Source organism: Schistocerca gregaria, chromosome 1 (assembly GCF_023897955.1).
Source record: "Schistocerca gregaria isolate iqSchGreg1 chromosome 1, iqSchGreg1.2, whole genome shotgun sequence".
Classification (NCBI taxonomy): Eukaryota; Metazoa; Arthropoda; class Insecta; order Orthoptera; family Acrididae; genus Schistocerca; species Schistocerca gregaria.
The window spans coordinates 262789658-262813068 of record NC_064920.1 but is presented as its reverse complement, the minus strand read 5'-3'; the positions used below and the strand labels follow the sequence as shown (position 1 = coordinate 262813068).

At 41.9% G+C, this 23411-nt stretch overlaps 1 protein-coding gene across 1 annotated transcript in view; it reads right to left on the bottom strand.

The window, feature by feature from the left end:
• LOC126339928 (WD repeat-containing protein 76-like) overlaps nucleotides 1-22897 on the bottom strand; it is a 147777-nt gene extending 124880 nt beyond the window's left edge. The window contains exons 1-2 of the mRNA XM_050001673.1: nucleotides 22724-22897; nucleotides 86-315 (exon numbers count right to left, since the gene is read on the bottom strand). Coding sequence (XP_049857630.1) covers nucleotides 86-315; nucleotides 22724-22756 — 263 coding nt within the window. The 5' untranslated portion in view covers nucleotides 22757-22897. The remainder of the gene's footprint in view (nucleotides 1-85; nucleotides 316-22723) is intronic.
• Between the last annotated feature and the right edge of the window lie 514 nt (nucleotides 22898-23411).

Sequence of the window (23411 nt, the reverse complement as noted above, 5' to 3'; positions counted from 1 at the left end):
TATTTTTTTCACAAAAACTTGGAAACAAGATACTAATTTACAGATTTTAAAAATATGGTAATGTATAGGATGTAACTGATCTCACCTTAGCATCCGCTCTCTTTCCTCTAAAACCTTTTTTCTTTTAAGATCATATTCAGTCTCCTCTTCTGATGAATCAGAAGAGTCCTGCGTTCTATTATGTTCTGATTTTACATCTTCAGAAGTCTTTTCATGTCCATTAGATGGACTGAGTTTCCTTTTTCGGTACTCTCTTTCTCCGTTCTCCAGTTCTTTTAAATTTATGCCTATCTTATTTTCATTATAATTTACCTCCTGTAAAATATGAAACAGAAAATTTTATGGATTAGAAACACATTTTAAAATATAATCTTAACCTACAAGAATGGATTGTTTCTTTCGAATTAAAGTGATCAGCCTGTAATTCACTAGTACCAAAACATGGAACACTCAGCCACTTGAATGGGTGGTAGATAGACCAAGAAAATTCACTTTTGGATTCCAATACCTAAATAACAACTTATACCACAACAGTTGTAGCAGGCACTGTCTTCAATCAACATATAGCCAACTCAGAAACCCACGATACAATACCAACAGCAAAATAAACAGATCATAAATCAGTGTAACAACAACAGTTACCTGTCTTAAGTATTTGGCAAGTGCCACTACAGTATTGTCACAGCAGGTGTCAGCTCCCCCATTCGCTGACACTTCAAAGACAAAGCATGCTACCTAAGTATAAATAGAGGCAGTGTTGCCTATTGTGATCACTAAAAAGCAGTGCTTTCACGGTAAAGCATTTTGCTAGTTCATGACACTTCTTCAAAGTGCATCAGCAGATGTGCTCTACTCCAACACTGTCAGTGAAGTGGACCTTTGTTAATTGTTAAGATGCACTTCCCCAATGGTGGCCAGTTTACACACGACATGAAGAGCTCTGACAGCAGGAACTTATGTTGAAAGTGAGGCATGTCAACTACCAAGTAACTGATCAGACTACAGTTCAACAGTCAACATGAAAGAAATATTTCAGACCTCCTGAGTATTAGCAAAATAGATTTTTCACACAGTTTCTCAATGTACAATGGATTATCTATCAAGGTGCTATTATAACAACGAAGTTCTACGAGGGCAAAAATTTTATCAAGGAAAATACGGTTTGGCAAAACTCTTACATGGTTGCCAAAATATTAGAAAAAACACGAACAACAATGAGAACATTTAGTTCAAACGTGACTAATTAGAAGAGCTGTAGCCAAAATTTATAAACCTCAAATTGCATGCTAAAGGATATATGCCTTATAATATAATAGGAGATTGCAAAAAGTAGAAAATGGAGGCAAGCTGATAGAGAAAACATTGGCAGTCTGATATCTACAAACAAATCTACCATCGGGAACACAGAAGACATCAGTGAAAGAAAAAATATTAAATTCTGGATTTAAAAATGTATTCTCACACAGTGACCCAGTTACTGAACACTGACATTGTATGAACTAACAAGTACTGGTAATGAAGTACTTTCAATACTGAAAACCAAATTAAAGTATTCATTTGGGACAACAAACAAGATTGTTAAGGGTTACAAATAAATCACCAGAATTAGCCCAATTTCTCGTTCAGATTAACTGAAAATCTCTCCTCACACATGCCATGTGTCTCAAAGAGTACATGTAATTTGTATTTTAAGACGAATTAAATAGCAGATGCATAAACCACTAGCTGTAAAAAGGTACGTTACTAAAAAATGGGTGGAGAACACCTGATTAAATATTACGAAGGAACATACCTAGCAGCTCCTGTGCGTTCAACTGTAGTAGAGTTGGCGAAAGAAGATCCCTGACAGCTAGCACCAGTGCTGTCAGCTTTCAACTGCCACTGTGTACCACACAACACATACTCAATACCGCAAAAAGCCGCAAATACTACGGCAAAACACCTGACATCTCTCAGGTCTTTTGCACCAACCTCCAGATGGCACTCAGAAGCTCTGGCCTCCTCCTGCTTCCACACTACTTCCTAGAGCATGTCATGTACATCGACTGACCGAGTGGGCAACCAATAGGGAACACTGTCAACTGCAGACTACATTGCTTCTGTCCTGTACTGACAGACCTGGAAATCTTTCTGCTGAGAGGAAAGAAAATAAGACATGTCACAGACATCCTGACAGTTACAAACCAGCAGTTGCACACCTCAGTTCAGTGCCTGCAATCTGCCCAGTACAAAGCTCTGAAGACTACCTTCTGAGTTTGCACTGCGTACATAGAACTAGCACCTGTACAAAGTGTCTGCAATCATTACTCTGAAGTACTGCCTAGAGAGAAAAGTTATTAAAATATCCAGTGCCAATTATTAGACAGTACCATTTGTAACATGTTAGTAGTAAGTATTACTTGGTTACTTGCTATTTCTTAGTGTGTTGTCGCCTTTCTGTTTTACTCCATCAAGTGAAGCAAGTGTTTAACTGCAAGCATGTAAATCAGTCACCATTAATGATTCATAGTAGGGAAACAGTTTTCTGTTACAGTGGATGTTTGGGATGAATTAATGCAGTGGAACTTTGATTTTACATTCTCCGATTTTAAGTTTTTCATGATTCTACACTATAAATTCATAACCCTTGTGAGAAATACTTAAGATCCCTACATTTACATTTCTTTCTAGGAAGCTTTACCTCGATTCTAAGTTCTTACTCAACATCTCGCTTGACTTCATCCCATTTTCTTCCTATCAACATCTGGTGTGAAATGGCACAAAAGATAGATGGTTCGCACCACAGTTGGAGGTGGAGAAGGTGGTGGTGGTGGTGGTGGTGGAGTTAATGGAATATTTGAGGCCATTGTCAAGAGGGAGATTAGAGAGGAAATGTTGACATAATTCACGATAGTTGCCAATACAACTTGCAACATTTTTCTTCATTGTGCAATAATGATTCAACTACTTCTAGGTTGCAGTGGTAATGGAAAAACAAGACAGTTGACGCAAAGTGTTCCAAATACATGATGATTGGGCCCAGCCATTTCCAGCTAGGGAAATCTCATTGGCTGGCCTATGTGACCTGAAGTAGCAAGACATTTATTAAACTCTAGCAAAAAAAATATAGGTACGGTGTCTGTGGATTCAAGAAAGGAAGATGTAAACTGGCTAAGAGGTTATCGAGTTAAAAGAGCTCGTATATATTTCCAGTTCTGAATTCTGTTTGCAGGCGTCACAACAAAATCTGTTGTCATGAGAGGAAATTTTCTTTAGTCATCGGTTCAAATAGAATTTTTTGTTATACTTCTCAACCTTGATTCATTATTGTTGGCCTACTACAGTCCTTTGCAATGTGTTTGCATTAGGCAGTTGATTGGCTGATTTGGGGGAAGCAACCAAACACAAGATCATAGGTCCCATCAGGTTAGGGAAGTATGGGGAAGGAAGTCACCTGTCCCCTTTCAAAGGAACCATCCCAGCATTTGCCTGAAACAATTTAAGGAAATCACAGAAAACCTAGATCAGGAGGGCAGGGTGCGGGTTTGAACCATCATCCTGACTCCAGTGGAAGACTCTGCAGGAGAGGCGCTCAGTAGCTCGGTACGGGCTTTTGTTAAAGTTTCGAGAACATACCTTCACCGAAGAGTCAAGCAGTATATTGCTCCCTCCTACGTATATCTCGCGAAGAGACCATGAGGATAAAATCAGAGAGATTAGAACCCACACAGAAGCATACCGACAATCCTTCTTTCCACGTACAATACGAGACTGGAATAGAAGGGAGAACCGATAGAGGTACAGGGTACCCTCCGCCACACACCGTCAGGTGGCTTGCGGAGTATGGACGTGGATGTAGACGTAGATCCTGAATTCAAGTCCAGTGTGATAACCATTGCGCCACCTCGCTCAATGGATTAGGCAGTCACAAAATGGAAGGGAAGCAGAGAAGAATATTGTATGAAGCTACTTTCAAGTGTAAAGTAATTCTTTATGCTGAAAAATAGGTAACAGAAGCGCAAGAAAGAGTTCAGTGTAGCTGAGAGTAACATTTGCTTATGAAGAAACAGAAATTGGGATTATTTGCAACTACCGCTACTAGAAAGAAATTAGCTGGACCTTGCAAAGGAAGACATCCTGATGTTGAAGTAAATGTTTTGGAATTCGTTTGAGAAAGGAGGAAAAATGGACAACATGTGACCAGTGACATGAAAAAAGTAATAAAGAAGCAAAAGAGGTGGCTGCAGCTCTTATGTACCGAATCAAGAGTTTCAGGGTAGCAGAGGATGGGTTGATCGCTTTATGAAATGAGCAAGCTTATCTATGCCATGCCGTACAATATTCCTAAAGATTCCACAGGATTTTGAGAAGATCTTCAATCATTTCAGCAGTATGTTACAACACTTCGTAAAGAGAAGAATTTTTCGATCGGCCAAACTGGCAACGCTGAAAGAGACTCCAATTTGGTTTCATAAGCCATGTAACTACACAATTGATGAGAATAGTACAAAAGAAGTTACCATCAAAACACATCGGTGTGAAAAACAGCGAGTAACAGTAAAGCTGGCAATCACAGCAGATGGGAACAAACTTCCCTTTTTTAATCTTCAAGCGAAAAACAAGCCCAAAGACTCCAAAAAATGAAAAGCTATTCCCTGATGTCATTGTTCAGAATCAAGAGAAGGGAAGGAAGACAAACTTTGATGCTTGACTGGCTCTGAATGTGTGAAAACTCCAGCTTCCCAAGCAACCATCAGTGATTTGTCTCAATGTATTTCGTGGTCATCTCACTGACGACATAAGAAAAGATCCACAGCCTACCCAGTGACTTATTATTCCTGGAGGAATGACGTCTGTATTACAACCCCTGAGCATTTCCTGGAGGAATGACTTCTGTATTACAACCCCTGGGCATTAGTATAAATAAACCTTTCAAAGGTTATGCTCAGGAACGCAACGAAAAATGGTTTTGCGAACCAAATCTTGAAATGACTCAGACAGGAAAAATTACACGTGTTGCACCCTACGTTATTGCACACTGCGTTTTGGCTGCCTGGAAATGCTTCAAAGTACCAAAGATCGTAAAATCATCCAAGAAATGATGTATTTCAAATACAGGCAGTGGCAGTGAAGATGATGTGCTCTGGAACGCCAAGGACAGTGGGGAAGAAGGAAATGAATCTACTTCTGATGTAAACTCTGAGAATTCCAATAATGATGACATTAGTGAATAATGAAGAGTAACACCTGCAATTTACAGTATGTTTCTTTGTATGTCATGTAGGTAATCAAGTTAGGTGTTTTTTTATAGTTCGTGTACACATTCGCTATTGTTTGAAATAAAATTAGCATTGTAAAAAATTTCAACGATAAAAAAATATCCCACCAGCGATGTGCCAAAATTCCTCGTTTCTGTTAATTTAATTTTTAAAATTGAGGTGCACATTACATTTGTATAAATGAATCATTTAGTTCATGTTTTATCAAAGAATACCTAAAGCATGCCCTTGCTAAAGAAAATATGCGAAGCATTAAAAACTACACACCAGTTTCACTGCTGTCTTTATTCTGAAACATAATTGAAGCAATCATGAAAGGGAGTGATAAGTTACATGGATAAATACAACCTCTTCAATGAAGCACAGTTTGGTTTCAGAAGTGGAAGTAGTACAATATCAGCCATTGCAGAGTTCACCGAAGTGACACTCTAAGGTCTTGATATGTTGAGTGGCTACGCGTATTTTATTAGACTTATCCAAGGCTTCTGACACTGTTGACCATCAAATACTACTGAGCAAGTTCGAAGCACTAGGTGTAAGAGGAACAGCGAATGATTGGTTTCAGTCTTACTTGGAAAACTGGGTACAAAAGGTGGAGACCGTCCACACATCTCCTGATGACAATTTTTTTATTGAAATAATTGGCACACAAGAAATATATAAACAAAGTTGATCCTCAGCACACAGTATTCAATCGAACTATGTTCTTAATATCAGGTTGATGCATAGTTATAATCACAACAGATACACATAACAGATTTTAGTCACCTATACCATATTTTCCTTAACTGTTTTCGACAATCTGCCAACACAGGGGTAGTAGAAATCACAAAGTTTTGGGGTAAAGAACTCGTCAAGCCATGTTCAGAGTGCATTTGCATCTGGAAAGGAAGTTCCTTGAAAGTTGTTTGGTAGAGAGCAGAAAAGGTGAAAATCAGAATGAGCAATATCAGCTGAATAAGGTGGGTGCGGAGTGACTTCCCAACCTAAATCCTCTATAATATTTTTTGCAGTCTAATAGAATGCAGACAGGCATTACCGTGGAATAGCATCACTTCACACAGTCCTCCTGGTCGTCGTCCTCTGACTGCATCTGCAAGAAGCCTCTGTTGTTGACAATAAATGCCAGCAGTGACTGTTACACCTCAAGGAAGCAATTCATAGTAGACCAAACTGTTGCTGTCCTGCCAGATGGATAACAATATCTCATGGGTGTACACAGGTCTTTGTATGGCGAGTTGTTGCCTTCTTTGGGCTCATCAATCAACCATTCCTCTCTTCTCCCCCACCCCCCCCCCCCCTTATGTTAGCATGTAGGATCCATTTCTCGTCATCAGTAATGATACAAGATAGGAATTGACAGTGTTGTTCACAAGCCAATTGACGACGAGAAAGCAGAGATGAACACACAGCCACCAACTGATTTTTGTGACTGAATTAGAGCATGCAGTACCCTCACACCCATTTTTTGAAGCTTCCCCATTGAATGAAACTGTCACACAATGGTGGAATGATCGCAGTTTATCACGACTGCCAGTTCTAGAGTACGCTGACCTGAATCATTGTGGATTAATGCATGTAAACGATCATCATCAAACCCCAAAGCTCTTCCTGAACATGGTGAGTCACTAATGACAGAACGGGTCCTCCTTAAAACAAGAAAACAACTTTCTTGCCATGTTCTATCTAATAATATTACCCCTATACATGGCGCATTGTTTCTGGCTGCCTTAACTGCTGTCACCCCTCGACTGAACTTAATGGAAGAATATCTCTGAAATGTTCCAATTTCCCCACTTGGCACTCCATTTTCTTGCGTCCACATCACTACTCAATATGTACATTCAAACAGCAACAGTGAACCACAAGTAAAAAAAATGACAATTGGTAAATAAACCCACAGCAACCAGAATACCTACACGCAAAACAACAACACCAGTGCACAGTGCCTTTCCAGAGAATTTAAGACACAGAGAAAAAGTTTTCTTTGTCGATTACGGAAACATCTTAGTTATTGATAAAATATCAGTACTACTATTGAGGAAGCAAATGAAACTTCATAGATGTCTACAATTGGACAGTATGTAATAAATGAACACTGAACATAAAATGACTAGTATGAATTTAAACATAAAGAGAGGAAGATACTACTGTTACTAAGCATGGACGATAAATCCATAGATTGTGTAGCGAACACAGTTTTTAGAGATGAACACTGTCAGTCAGCTAACACGGTGTTAAGATATTGCGAATGTGTGGAAGTCTTCCATGTGGGCCTCTCGCAGGGATTGAGTTGTCTTCTGCCGGCTCCCATTGTCCACGCTTGGGCAACCCACAGTTACCTCCTGCTCTGTGAAATCCTGCCTCAGTGTCGGTGGGGTGACCAGTTGATAGTGGCCCATCTTCTGGTACACTGTCGGATTTTGGCTGCCCAACAACGGAATCTTGGGTTACCGGACTCAATGCTGCTAATTTTATCTGACAATGCCTCATTGGTTCATTTAATTTTATGTTTTATTTGTTAGGGTGGATTTTATCATTTGATTTAAGTTTTAGCATATGTCCTTTGTCCCTCTGTGTCCTCCACCCTAGTGCTTTTAGGGTGGAGGTTTTAATGTGCTGCAGAGTGGCTGGCTTCTTTTTATTCTCATGGTTAGCTATCCATGGTCATCTGCTTTGTTGTTTCACTCTCTTCATCCCGTTTCTTGCATTTCTGTGGTTTTCTTGTCCCATTTTGTCCATTTACACGTTTGTTGCCTTTCAACGTTCTTGTTATTTTTCCTTTCATTCCGTTTTGTGTTGTCAGTTTCATTTGTTTTATTCTCACACTTTCAGCATTATTTTATTCAGAACAAGGGACCGACGACCTCGTAGTTTGGTCCCTTTCCCCTATTTTTAATCCAACCAATCAGTCATGGCTTAGATTAAAGAACAATCCTGGAATTTGCGTTAGAGATCCAGGAAAACCCAAATCAGGATGGCCAGACAGAGCAGCTCTGTCCTCTGGAATATGAAGTCAGTATTCTAACAGCTGCTCTGCCTCATTCTGTAATTCTCTATTGTGCATATTTTCTTCATTAACATACTGTTTCTGGTAGTTTGCTAAATAAAACATAGTGTCCGTCTTCAATGCGAGCACGCTAAGGACACCCACTGATAACTCCTGGACTATTTCTGATCATGAAATAGTTCCATACATTCGCAGCCTCCTTAATGATACGCAGCTTGTTGTGCATACTGTTACGCCATTCCGTCTCCCAAAGCCAAAAAAAACCCTGTAGCGTAAGTCAGAATGCAGGTCAGGTTCAGAGATACCCACCTCCAGAAGCAGTTTGCGCGTAGCCTGTTGGCAAGTTCGTTGCCTAGGATTCCAACAAGACCTGGAGTTCAGACAAACACCAGTGAACGACTGGACCGTTCCAGGGCATAGATGGACTCTTGGATGGTCGCCACCAAAGGATGATGGGGTAGCACTGGTCAATAGCTTGTAGGCAGCTCAAGGAGTCCGTACACAGGAGAAATGACTCACCTGGGCATCAGGGAATGTGCTCAACAGCACGAAATAAGGCCACAAGCTCTGCAGTGAAAATACTGCACACACCGGGCAAGGACTGCTGTTCTATATATCCTCCATGAACACAGACAAAGCCAACGTGACCATCAGCCATTGAGCCATCAATGTAAACCCCTTCATGGCCCCGATACACGTTGAGAACCGAGAAGAAGTGACAGTGGAGAGTCGCACAGTTACCCGAGTCCTTAGGGCCATGTGAAAGATCCAGGCAAAGCCGCAGCCTAGGTGTACACCATGGAGTTGTACATGAATGGACCTCAAGTATGGGTGGTAAAGTGAAGGACTCCAATCCAGACAGAAGGGATTGCACACGAAACGTAATCGTTAGCCCTGACCTGGTCCGCCGATGCGGGAGTGGGAATAGGAGACAGTAATTTAGATGCGCAGGAGAACTACGAACATAAGCAACGTAACTGGCGAGCAGTTGTGCACACCTACCGTTCAAGGGAGGGACTCCAGCCTCCACCAGGACACTGGTCACCGGACTCATTTTAAAAGAAACTGTTGCTAGGCGAATATCACGGTGGTGGACTGGGTCTAGTAAACGCAACACCGAGGGAGCCACCGAACCATAAACAACACTCCCACAGTCAAGGCAGGATTGAACAAGGGTTCTGTAGAGCTGCAGCAGCATAGAGCGATCTGCACCCCAGCTGGTATGGCTCAGGCAGTGGAGGGCATCGAGGTGCTGCCAGCATTTCTGCTTAAACTGTAGAAGACTAAGTAGCCAAGTCAGTCAGGCATCGAAAACCAGTCCTATGATTGATACGCATCAACTACAGCAAGTGGATTGTCAGTAAGATAAAGTTCTGATTCCGGATAAACAGTTCGACGCCAACAGAAGTGCACGACACATGGTACTGCGTCTGAAAACTGGAAGCTGTGGATTAGAGCCCATGACTGCACCTTGTGGATGGCTCCCTGGAGGCGCCGCTCAGCAACAACCATACTGGAGCAGCAGTACGAAATGCAGAAGTCATCTGCATACAGAGAAGGGAGACAGAGGGCCCGACAACTGCTGCTACACCGTTAATGGCCACTAAAAATAGAGAGAGGCTCAATACAGAGCCCTGTCAGACTCCATGCTCCTGGATATGAATGGAACTATGGGAGTCACCAACTTGGACACGGAAAGTACGGAGCGACAGGAACTTTTGGATAACAACCGGGAGTGGTCTCCGGAGACCCCAATCGTACAATGTGGCAAGGATATGATGTCGCCAAGTCATGTCATATGCTTCACGTAATTTAAAAAAAGACAGCAATCAGGTATTGCCGAGACTGTTCGGATGGCAGTCTCGATGGACACAGGATTATCAGTGACAGAGCAACCCTGGTAGGAACCGCCCTGACATTGAGAAAGCAGGCCACGTGACTCCAGGACTCAACCCAGCTGCTGACTCTATACATTCCAGCAGCTTACAAAGAACACTGGTGAGGCTGCTGGGCCGATAGCTATCCACATCAAGCGGGTTTTGACTGCGTATGAGGACTGGAATGACGGTGCTTGCCCGCCATTGCAATGGAAAGACACCATTGCACCAGATCTGGGTGAAGATGACAAGGAGATGTCACTTATAGTCAAATGAGAGATGATTAATCATCTGACTGTGCATCTAATCTGCCCAGGAGCAGTGTCGGGACAATGTGCAAGGGCACTGAGGAGCTCCCACTCTGTAAATGGGGCATTATAGGATTCACTGTTGCGTGTTGTGGACGAGAGGACTTTCCGTTCCAGCCGCCGTTTGAGGGTGAGAAAGGCCGGGGGTAATTCTCTGACGCAGAGGCTCAAGCATAGTGCTTGGCAATCGCATTTTCTTTGGTGAATAACGCACCACGTATGTTAACACCATGAACACCTGTTGGGGTCAGGTAACTGAAAACACGTTAGATCTTTACCCATACATGGGAAGGTGAGATATGGCAAACAATGGTAGAGACTTATCTCTCCCAACATTCCTGCTTCCATCGTTTTATAAGATGGTGAACACAGGCATGGAGCCGTTTAAACTATGAGGTGCTCCAGGAAAGGGTGCTGCTTATGCCGCTCTAGAGCACACCGACACACTGTAATTACTTCAGCAACCTCCGGTGACCACCGGGCCAATCTTTCACTGTGGGCACCCTAAAGAGCAAGGGATTGCATTTTCTGCCACAGAAACAATAGTTGTATTCACCTACTCAACCATCACATCAATGTTACCATGTGGGGGAGATTCAACGGTGACAGCACAGGTGAAAGGTTCCCAGTCCGCCTTGTTTAAAGCCCGTCTGGGCAGGCGTCTGTTGGCCTGATGCTGGGGCCGTGACAGGAAGATGGGGAAGTGGTCACTATACCGTACATGTCATCATGTGTTCTCCAGTGGATAGATGGGAGAAGATCAGGACTGCAAACCGAGAGATCAATGGCCGAGTATGTGCAATGTGCCACACAAATGCGTGGGGCACCTGTATTTAAGAGGCAGAGGTCAAGTTGTGACAGTATATTTTCGACATCTCTGCTCAGCCAGTAAGACACAAACTTCACCTGACACTATTATAGTCGCTACGGTTTCTGCAATATCGCTTATAGCCATTGAGGGCAGGGTTACACATTGCCAGGAACAATCAAGTTTCCTGAAGGGCAATGCAGGAAGCAGCTGTAAAACTTAGCATTTGCTGCAGCTCAGCCAGGTGGAGGAAAAGACAGCCACAATCCCACTGGAGGATGACATGATCATGAGGCTGGGAAGGCATGTAACATTCAATGAGACAGTTTACACCTCAGGGTCACCTGCTGCCACCGATTTATTTCCTGAGCAGTCTGTATCCATGGTGTCAGAGTCCAGGGAGATCAAAGTCCTCAGCCGACACCAGAATCTCCACCTCATCCTCAGAAGCAAAGCTTGTAGGTAGCAGTGGTGTGGGGGCCACCGTCATTCCCTTGGTCTTGGGGGTCTTTTTGGATTTCTCTAGCTGCTCCTTGGGTTTCTCTGGCTGGGAGGGCTTGACTGATTTAGTCTCCAGGATTGAGGATTAGAGTGAAGCCCTACAACCACCTACTGGCGGGAGTCATCTTTCCCCCTAGCAGAAACCTGGGAAGGGAGAGACCCAAGGGACCCTGTCCAAGTGATAGGCTGCCGAAGAAGTTGGACACTTCTCCAGCTTAGAAGTGGGGACAGAAGTCATCGATGGTTGGAGAGGAGTTGCTCCCACAGTAGGTGGTGCAGGAGCAACAGGGAAGGAATTGCCCCCCCCCCCCGCCCCCGCCATCAAGGGGGCAACTGTAGTCTTCCAGCTCTGAGAGGTGACTGGGGTAGGTGGAGTTGATGGGGCTAGAACGGTTGTAGCGGCGGCGTAAGAGGTGGTCATACAAACAGGATGGAGGTGTTCAAACTTCCGCTTAGCCTCAGTGTAGGTCAGTTGGTCCAAGGTCTTATATTCCATGATATTCCTCTCTTTCTGTAAAATCCTGCAGTCTGGCAAGCAAGGTGAATGATGCTCTCCGCTGTTGACACAGCTGGGAGGCAGGGCACATGGAGTATTGGCATGTGATGTGCATCCGCAATCTTGACATGTGAGGCTGGAAGTACAGCGGGAAGACATATGGCTGAACTTCCAGCACTGAAAGCACTGCATTGCGGGAGGGATATAGGGCTTGATGTCACAGCAGTAGACCATCACCTTAACATTCTCGGGCAATGTATCACCTTCGAAGGCCAACATGGAGGCACCGGTGGTAACCTGATTATTCTCTGGCCCCGATGAATGCGCCAGACGAAATGAACACCTCGCCACTCTACACTGGCGTGCAGCTCGTCATCAGACTGCAAAAGAAGGTCTATATTTAAACTCTCGCGGGGTGAGATGATAACAGGAACATCCTCCAATTTGTCACAAGTGAGTAATGCTTGTGATTGGGCAGAGGACGCTGTGTTTATCAAAACTGACCCTGAGAGCATTTTAGATAAGCCCTCCACCTCCCTAAACTTGTCCTCTAAATGCTATACAAAGAACTGAGGCTTCATCATCACGAAGACTCCCAAACAGCTCTCGTACGTACTGGGTGCCAGGGCAAAAAAGCGTCGCCGCCAGCCCTAGACTTTCGTACCTCCCATGGTGTGGCCAGGGAGGGGAACGATTTGGGGTTATAAGTCTTAGCATTGAAGTGCACCTGCGAACACTTAGGGACTGCTGGTGGTTGGCCACCAGCAAGAGAAGATGTGCCACACTTCATTGTGTGTCATCCGCCCTGATCCAATGTCCCAGGGAGATAGGCACCTACTCCTTGGCATACACAGGGAGTTAACAGTGCAGTCATCAGCAGAGAGATCCCTGTGTTGTCAGGGGGCTATAACCAACAGGGTAGATGGCAGCCCCACCACAGTGGACTGGCTACCATGCTGGATGTCAGGTGCAAAGAAGTCCAAGGCAGTTGACACAGAAAGTGACACGGCATTGTGCATGGCAGAAACCACACCCAGGAATGTAGCCTCACTTAAGAGATGGACAATGAGTGGCACTGCAATGCAACAACGAGAAAGTTGGTTAAAGATCTAAATGCACGATGGACATGATGCACCATGCAAGGCGCCCTTCCCCAATTGGCTCACTCTCCGGAAAAATTTTGAAATATGGAGGTCAAACCCTACAGTGGACCATCGAGGACATGCCACTGGGTATTAGAGGTACCAGTGGGTATACTAATCTGGACCACAACCTCTGAAAAGTATCTCTGTATGATGGTACAATATGCAATGTGTGGTTTTCATTAGCAATAAAAAAAAGAGGGGAAATGACGTTTATGTTTATCTCTCTTCTAATTTGTACAGGTTATGGAACTCCCGGAACTGAGGTGACGCAAAACCTTTTTTTAGATGTGTGTATATTTCATCAATACCACTGATACTTTATTTCAATAAAACAAAACATATTTGGTGACAAAAATATGTATTTTGTTGGGGTTGCAAGACAGATTTAAAGAATCTTCACTGATTTCAGAAATAATGTTAGGAAAAAAGTAGGCCCCTGGAAACAAGTGTATAGGGAGGGAAGAGTTGTGTAAACCATCATAGGTACCGACCGCCAATAAAACGTTGGTTCGATGATGTTCGCTTTTGTGGGTTATTACCCATAGCGTTGTGTGTGTTATTTTACAGGTACTGTGTGGGTTTTTCTTCAAGACATACGTGAGTACATAGTGTACAACATGTCAGCCACTGCAACAATATTCTTCTCCTTATTGTCCACACTTTCTAATATATAAACTACTTTCAATGTGCCAAAATGTATCAGAATAAATAAAATGCCTATAAAATGCTGCACTGTACAATGTACTTGTGGTGTTACAGTCGCAATTCCTGAAATACATTGCCCGTGTCCTCTGGCTTGCCAAGGAGCACCGCAGTCCTGGCTCCAAGGATAAACCATGTTCATGTATCACAGACACAATGTTGATGAAATAAGACTTGCGCGAATACTCTGAAAATCAATACTAATAAGGATAGGTAGCTGCTCACCATAAAGATGATCGCCGAGCCACAGACAAGCACGCAGAAAAGAATCACACTCTCACAACTAAATTTTTGGTCACAGTCTTTGTCAGAAAACAAGATCTCACACACACTCACACAAGAGCTCAGACAACTCATGCACAGATGACTGCCATCTCCGGCTACTGCATCAACAGTCTGAGAATCAGATCCAAAATAACCACTCCTCACGCCTCTCGTCAGCAGCTGCTAGGCTAGCGACAAGAAATAGTGGCAGCACTGACTGCAATCTGAGGGAAGTGGTAGAAAAGGGAAAAGCAGTAAGAATGATGTAGTAGGGAAGAGGCGCACATACTCAGCTGCACCCAGCCAACGACAAAGCACGACATTTCAGTGAACAGAACATTTCATCTAGCAAGACAACAACGAAATTTTTCAAACTTTTTTTTTCAAATTTCTCTGATACATTTGAAATTTCCTTATTTCCAGAACTTGTGGCAACCCTGACAGTAATCAGCCACATATTGGTGATGCGCGAAAGTACTGCGGATTCCAAATGAACCAGGTACATGTGGTGCACAAGAAAGCCCGAAAGCCACTTTGGAATCATGATATATGCCCTCCAGCTTCAAGGCACCAACAAATATGGTGGTTGACTATTTGTTCGTATAGCTTACACAGCCCATTTGTTACAGAAATATAGGTCGGTAGTTAAAATATCTGGGTTTCAGAACAGGAATAATACCCTCCAGCCATTAAAAGAGAAATATTCTCTCCCACCAAATGAGCTTAAAAAGTCAGGAGATATGTTTCAATCTGTCGGTACAAACACGTTTGAGCATTTAGTTGTGGATTTTGTCCGGTCCAGGGGCCTTGTGTCACTCTTTCAAAGTGCTGAAAAGCTGCCATTCTCTAAAAGAGACTTCGTATTATATAAAGCCTTGCACATGAAAAGATAGCAGGCAGCACTAAATAAGGTGTTTCCGAACAAGGAAATGAGGATGGTACATACTGCAAGCAGACACTTCAGCAAACTGTGCTGCGAAACATTTGACAAGTACCACGTATCAGAGCAGATGTTACCATTGACGAGGAAGCCAGGCATCGCCATGGGTGGTGGATGGCAGCAAATGCAGAAGAGTTTAGTCCATGCTTGGGAGAATAGGGTGTGGGATTACACAGTTGTGACATATTGCTCCTAATACTGCTGCTTCCTTTTCTTTATTAAAAACCAAACTTTCACCTTGAGTCTGTTGAATGCTATTAAATTATCCACAGAGGGATGGCAGGGTCCTTCCAGTGTCCTACAGCATTCCCTGATAGCTGCGGCTATATCTTCAGGCCTTTATGGCACTGGTAGTGATTGGGAGGAACTGGAGGAGTAGGGTATTGTCACTGCTCCTGCATGAGCAATTGTATCAATAGTATCCTGTACCAGTTTGTCGATATCCATCACATGACTAGCTGCAAACAGGGCTGCAGAGGAGAAAGCCTGCCACTACACTTTCCAAAACAACCAACATGGAGCATGTTCTACACGTCCATGAGGGGAGGGGGGGAGAGGGAGAGGGAGAGTAAGAGAGAGAGAGAGAGAGAGAGAGAGAGAGAGAGAGAGAGAGAGAGAGAGAGAGAGAACAACAGGCAAATAGTCGCTGTAACGAAGGTAGCCAACGGCATGCCACTGAATCGGGGGTAAGATACTTGGGCTCTAAACTGCGAGATCAATAACTGAAATATTTCTATGGCCCACAGTGAAATGGTCTGCAACTACGGTGTTGAGTAGGCAGACATTTAATCTGAAAAGAGGTGTTCTAGTACTCGCCTTCTGTGAGACAGTGTCACCACTCCACAGAGTATTATGGTCATCAAGTCCTCCAATAAGAGGAAAAGGACTGTGCCACTAGCTCTTCCAGTGATAGGTGGACACTAATGACCACAGCTTCTAGTGCAGTGGTAAGGGGCACCTGCTCACTAAAAATATTGGAGCGTATGAAGGTACAGATCCCACAGGATGCCCTCTCGACATTAACGCAATTGGTACAGTAGGGGTGGTAGTTTTTCAGAACAGGGAGGGGTGCTTCCATAAACCTGTTTCATGAAGCATTATGCCAATTGCAAAATAAGTTGTCATTACATGGAGTTTGGTCAAATGGCAATAGTAACTATTGCAGTTACACTGGAGGAGCATTGGTGACAGGCCTAAGAAAGTGGCAAATTAAAATTATGGGTGTGGTTACTTCGCTACCGCTACCAGCTCGTTGTCCACATGACTGTGCGATCCATCATCCATGTGCATAGGCTTGACTGCTATGGGGCCAGGAAGCAGAATGTCCGAAGCCTAAGAAAAAATGTACCTTTCTGCTTATCTTTCTAAGACTGATTTTCGTAAAGATTTCCCCATTTTATCTTCTGGGAGCGAAGAGAACCGTACTTTTCTTCAGCCCACAGCTGCTAGTCCTTGTCTTGAGAGGGGGCACATTGACGGGTGCCCTCATCCCTGATGCCAGAGGATGACTAGGCATCTCTGGTCTCACAAATTGTGTGGGAACCGCTCGTGCTATATGTGTAGGGGATGAAGGGGCTGATGTTCCCTCGCCCTACTGGAGGGCAGGCCCTGGAATATGAACAGGGACTTGAGGTGTCATGCAAGACACTGAGATGAGGACTGTGACAACTTTAAACTTGCATCTTCATAAGACATGCAGTCAAGTGTTTTATACTCTTGAATCTTCTTTCCCTCTTGGACACTGAGCCCTGCAGTGAATGAGGAGTGTAAGGGTCCAGACACTTGGCGCAGTGAGAGGGTTGGTCACAAGGGCTGCTCTCGTGGGACGCCCGTCCACATGACCTACAGATAGCCAGCCTCATTAGAACAGCAGCAGGACGTGTCCAACCTTCGACACAAAACAATTCATCGGAAGAGGAGAGTAAGGCCTAACATACACAAACCATGACCTTAACCTTCTCAGGCAAAATTTTGCCATCAAAGGCTAGGATAAAAGTGTCTACACTCTTACCTTTGGTCCCTTCGGGATGGGACAAACAAAATGGGACACTACACTGTGCCAGATTAGTACACAGCTTTTCATGAGTGAAGTGTTAGGTCCCAAAGGAAGATAAAACCTTGGGATCTATGGAGCTTATTATGAGGAGAAATTGTGATTGGTATATCAAGTAACTTGAGACTGGCTCAAAGTGCCTGTGGTTGGTGTGATGATTTTATTAGCAAATATCGGTTTCTCATCTTAACTATTGCCACAACATCCTCAAACTGATCTTCAATATTTTCAATGAAAAACATTGGCTTAACATCCTGCAAGTCAACATTTGCAACAAGCTGTTAGAGTGGAACATTTTTGTAAAATAAAAAATGTGATGTACTGTGTGTCTCAGAACATTGGCTTATAGAATATCAAGTATATTTGTTCATACCTAAAGAGTACATTCTGGCAGCTATAATGTATAGAAACAAGAAGAAAGATTCCAAGACTTACCAAGCGGGAAAGTGCCGGTAGACAGGCACAATAAAATAACACACAAACACACACAAAATTTCTAGCTTTTGCAACCAATGGTTGCTTCTTCATGAAAGAGGGAAGGAGAGGGAAAGACGAAAGGATGTGGGTTTTACCCTAAGGTAAGTCTTTCCGCTCCCAGGATTGGAATGACTCCTTACCCTCTCCCTTAAAACCCACATCCTTTCGTCTTTCCCTCTCCTTCCCTCTTTCATGAAGAAGCAACCGTTGGTTGCAAAAGCTAGAAATTTTGTGTGTATGTTTGTGTGTTATGTTATTGTGCCTGTCTACCGGCGCTTTCCCGCTCGGTAAGTCTTGGAATCTTTGTTTTTAATATATTTTCCCATGTGGAAGTTTCTTATATATATTTGTTTTTAATATATATATATATATATTAAAAACAAAGATTCCAAGACTTACCAAGCGGGAAAGCACCGGCAGACAGGCACATGAACAAAACACACACACACACACACACACACACACACACACACACACACACACACACACACACACAGAATTACGAGCTTTCGCAACTGGCAGTTGCTTCGTCAGGAAAGAGGGAAGGAGAGGGAAAAATGAAAGGACGTGGGTTTTAAGGGAGAGGGTAAGGAGTCATTCCAATCCCGGGAGCGGAAAGACTTCCCCTAGGGGAAAAAAAGGACAGGTGTAGACTCGCGCGCACGCACGCACAGACCAATGTATTTTCGAGAAATTTGAACCGATGATGACAAAAATCTTTAAACTCGAAACAAATGTAGCAATACGTGGTGATTTCAACATCAACTTGCCAGACAGGAACTCTGGCACAAAAACATTCTTAAACCTACTCCGGCCAAAAAATCTATATTATACTAACAATAGCCCAACACATGGAAATGCCTGTTTGGACAATATTATAATAAATTTTTCAAGAGACCTAAACAGTGTAAGCATTGCAGATGAATGTTTTGCAGATCACGATCCTCTACTCTTAACATACCAGTATACACAGTCAGATGAGAATTATAAGGTTGCAAATAAGCCAAGCATGACATGGATTAGAGGTCAGAAAGAGGAGTATGTCAAGTTATTCACAGACTCTCTCAGAAAGGTAAACTGAGACTGTTTATGAATATGACACAGATCAATCAACTGTTGTAAGTCTCTAATAATTTCCTTAACACATACACTGACTTATGGTACTATTGCTCACCAAATAAAGGAAACAGTATTAAACCAAATAAAAAAGGTAAAAAGCTTAAATGATACACTGATGACCTTGCTAGTATCTGGGGAAAGATAATTTCACTGTATAAAACACACAAAAACAATTGCAAATGTGGGACAGAACAAAATGATACTTGTTATAAGACTACCTGAAATGTAAAAAACATTACAAAGCCAACCTTAAACTTGTCAAGCTGCCTACGAAAAGTACATAGAAGGGGCCCCAAACTAATGCAAGGCTGCTTGGGACACTACAAAACAAAAACACTTCTGCACAAACACATGATGTTCCACTTGAGCCCAAAAACCTCAATAAATATTTTACAACTACAGTAAATGAATTAAAATAAAAAATTAAACAGTCTGACATTCCAGCAACTGATATACTTGCTGATCAGCTACTTAAAGGGCACGAATTTCACTGTGACCCTGTCACACCCACAGATATAATAAATATAGTTCAAAAATTTTCAAACTCGAAAAGCATGGACTACTACTGGCAAACTACACAATACAAAGGACAATACACCTCTTTTGCAGTCCACTTTCTTTTATTATGAATAAATGCCTAGAAGTTGGAGTTTTCCCTGATCAGCTCAAAATTTCTCAAGTTATACCTATATATAAAAAGGGGAGAAAAACACCACCCTGAAATCTGTAGACCAGTGTCTATTGTACCAATCTTTTCCAAAATATTTGAGGCAATTTTCCACAAACTAAGAAACTATTTTGAAAATTATGACCTCTTTAGTAAACAGCACGGTTGTGATCTGAGTAAGGCATTTGATTATATCCTTTGACACCCTACGAGCCAAACTTAAGTATTACAGTATAAATAGTACAGAGTTAGAAATAATCAACTCTTCTCTACATAACAGGAGACAATTTGTATCAATTCAAAATAGAGCCTCTTCTATGAATAGTGTCACATCTGGTGTACGTCAGGGTTCTGTCCTTGGTCCTTTCTTCTTCACTTGCAATTAAAGATCTGCTATCTTATGTTAGGTCTGAGTCAGTTATCTATGTGGATGATACAACCTTAATCAGCACAGATCGAGATTTATCAAAGTTACACCATAAATCACAGAACACACACAACTTAACACTAAACTGGTTCTCGGCTAACAAACTTCTATGTAATCCAGAGAAAACTCTGGATCTGCAGTTGGGACTGGCAAAAGAGGACTTATCTGGCAACCCCATATCAACCAGGTCTGCAAAAAATTATCAAGGGTGTGCTATCACATCTGGAAACAGATCTAGTGAGTAACAAGTATCCCAGAACAGCTTACTTTGGACTTTTTCAGCCTCATATCTTATGGACCGTTACTATGGGGCCACTCATGTCGGTGATGTACTAGTGATGGAGAAAAAGGGGCTACAAATAATGTGCGAGGTTGGTCCAAGGGAACACTACCGTCCCTTATTCGTCAAAATGAAAATGACACTGATAAATCTTCATATTTATGCATCAATGATACATTCTAAAAAGAACAGAATTAACACCAGAGAGAACATACACTTTCATGACACCAGAAACAGTATTGACATTCCTAGACATAGGCTGACAAAAACAGGCAACATTCAAAAGTGAACTGTTTGAAATTATTTAACAAATTACCACATACTGCACTCAATACACCTTTCAAGCAGATAGAAGAAGTGGACAGTGTTAAATTCTTGGGATTACAGCTTGATAATAAATTAAACTGGGAGAAGCAAACCACAGAACTGCTGAAGCATCTAAACAAATCTATTTGCAATACGAATCATATCAAACATAGTGGATATAAAAATGAAAAAGCTAGCATACTATGGTTACTTTCACTCCATTATGTCAAATGGTATTTTTTGGGGTAATTCATCAAGCCAAGCTAAAGTTTTCTGAGCACAAAAACATACAGTAAGAGTTATATGTGGTGTGAACTTAAGAACATCCTTCAGAGGCCTGTTTAGGGAATTAGGTATACAAACTACTGCTTCCAATATATTTATTCCTTAATGAAATTGGTCATTAAAAATATATCATTTTTTCAAACCAACACCTAAGTTCATGGAATCAATATTAGAAATAATAATCTCCACAAGGATTTACAGTCATTTACTAATGTACAAAAGGTGTGCATTATTCAGGAACACACATTTTCAAAAACTTGCCAGCAACCATAAAAAGCTTAACAAACGCGTGGGTGTATGTGTGTGTGTGTGTGTGTGTGTGTGTGTGTGTGTTCCTTCATATAGTGCTCATTAAAAAATATGACAATAATTCCACTTGGGAACTGGGGAAGGCACATTAGCTCATTTGTTTTAGTTGTAAATGTTTGCAATCTAATCTAAAAGTAAACTGCACAAATTGTTAATAGACAATGCATACTACATTCTCACAGAATTCTTTCATACTTTTAACATAGAAATTAAGTTTTAAGTCAATCATTGCAATACTGTACAGTTGATTAATGTAGCACGAATAATATGCTTCAGTGAAATCATATTTGTAAGTGCAAATAAGTCAACACACATGAAACAAAACTGTAGAGACTGACATTCCCGTTCAATTAAGTAATGGAGTTGACAAAAAAAGTAAGGAATTACAAATTCATGGTTATCATTAACAAGCATTTGAAGAGGAGGACCTATCAGCAAAGTATGCTCAGAGGTAAGCACAAACATGTTCTTAATGAGGAAGATGTCAAACAGTAAACACAGACATGTTATTAACATTACACCATGGTCTGGTCTACCCCCACTTATAATTCTCCATATTAGCCTGAGGAAATGATGCACATACGCATATCTATAGGTAAGTGACTTTAAAGAAGGCTGTTACATACATTGCAAATCTGACCAAGACAATCCGGCAGAAAAATTCAGGGAACTTAATGACAGTCCCTGCACTACATATACATGAAACGAAATAGTATCACCCAGTTGAACAGATACATACACAATTAGAATAAGCACTACGAGAAATACGGATGATTAACAACTTAGGAAATGGCTCAAGGTATCCGAGAGTGATCGTATCACTGCCGGGTGTATTTTATATAAATTGCCACACTGAACAAAAAGCATTGAAAAATACATGTTTGTTTTGAGAAACAAATTACACGGTTATTGGGTCTCTGCAGCCATGTATAGTTTAAATGAATACCTAGGTGCCAAACAGTAGAGACGATCTTGTTCAACGAGGGAGGCTGCCAGACTGTTAAAAGGCATAAGTCACTCAGTCCATGGTGTACACTACTGAGGTGTGATGGCGAAATCTTAATATTTTGATAATGTGAATGTGAGCATGCGATTGTCGTATTGCAAATTATCATACAATTCTCGTGTTGTGAAGAGACTTAATATCCATGTTTCCTTCTCTTTCCGGTTCTGGAAAAAACTTTTTCACGACAACTTCTCGATTGTTAAGCTATTTCAATCAACATCAACAGGTGAAAAAAAGCACATTCCCCTAACAAATAGTTCATTTCAACAGTTCGTATGAACTTATTTCACTCATCCTACATTAAACGGGTAATCTGCAGCAATCTGGTAACACACAACAGGAGCTTTATTCAAAAACCGTAAAATGACATTTGCCGTAGCTGTCTTTCAGTAATTACGTAACATTGTAACATTAGCGCACATATGTAAACAACAAATACAGGCACAGACATCGAACATTAACATATATTGCCGTTGTTTACCAACCTTCCTTCTTCTTAAAACTCCTGCTTTCGACATTTTAACAGTTTTTCCTTCTAACACTACTCAACCATGACCAAACCAGTCCAACGTTTCGCGCCAAATGCAAAGAACAAAAAGAACTGAAAGGCATCCGACACACGTCTCAAGTTCGCGCCAAATGGAACGATCCAAAGAACTATGTGGCAAACCTTGCACATGCACAGCCCACACTACAGCCTTTTTCTTCTGGCGCCAGTTCCCATTTCCTCACTTCGGACTGGACCTCACGTCCGTACAGTTTACAGCATTGAGTTCATCGCAAATAATGAGTAATAATATTGACAAAAGTGCAGTATTTAGCAGAAGAGAATACAGAGGCGTTGATAAAAACGAAATAGATAAACAAATCTTGGTTGCTACAACTGATTCTCCTATAAAACTCACACACAGGAGAAGGCCTGAAAACTGAAAAAAACATTTTGTAATGACGAGGTTCACCCTGAGCAACACTTGGTGCATTGGGTAAACATGAAACTTTACTTTGCGTTAAAAATAGATTCAAATCTCCAAGACTAGGCTCATTTATGAGATTAACAAACTTTGTATAGCCACGTCGTTATAATATTTATATTCACTCATCAAAGGCCAAATTTATGACCACTATTATTGAATCACAATAATTTTTGAAACTGACAAGTTTACAGTAACACAA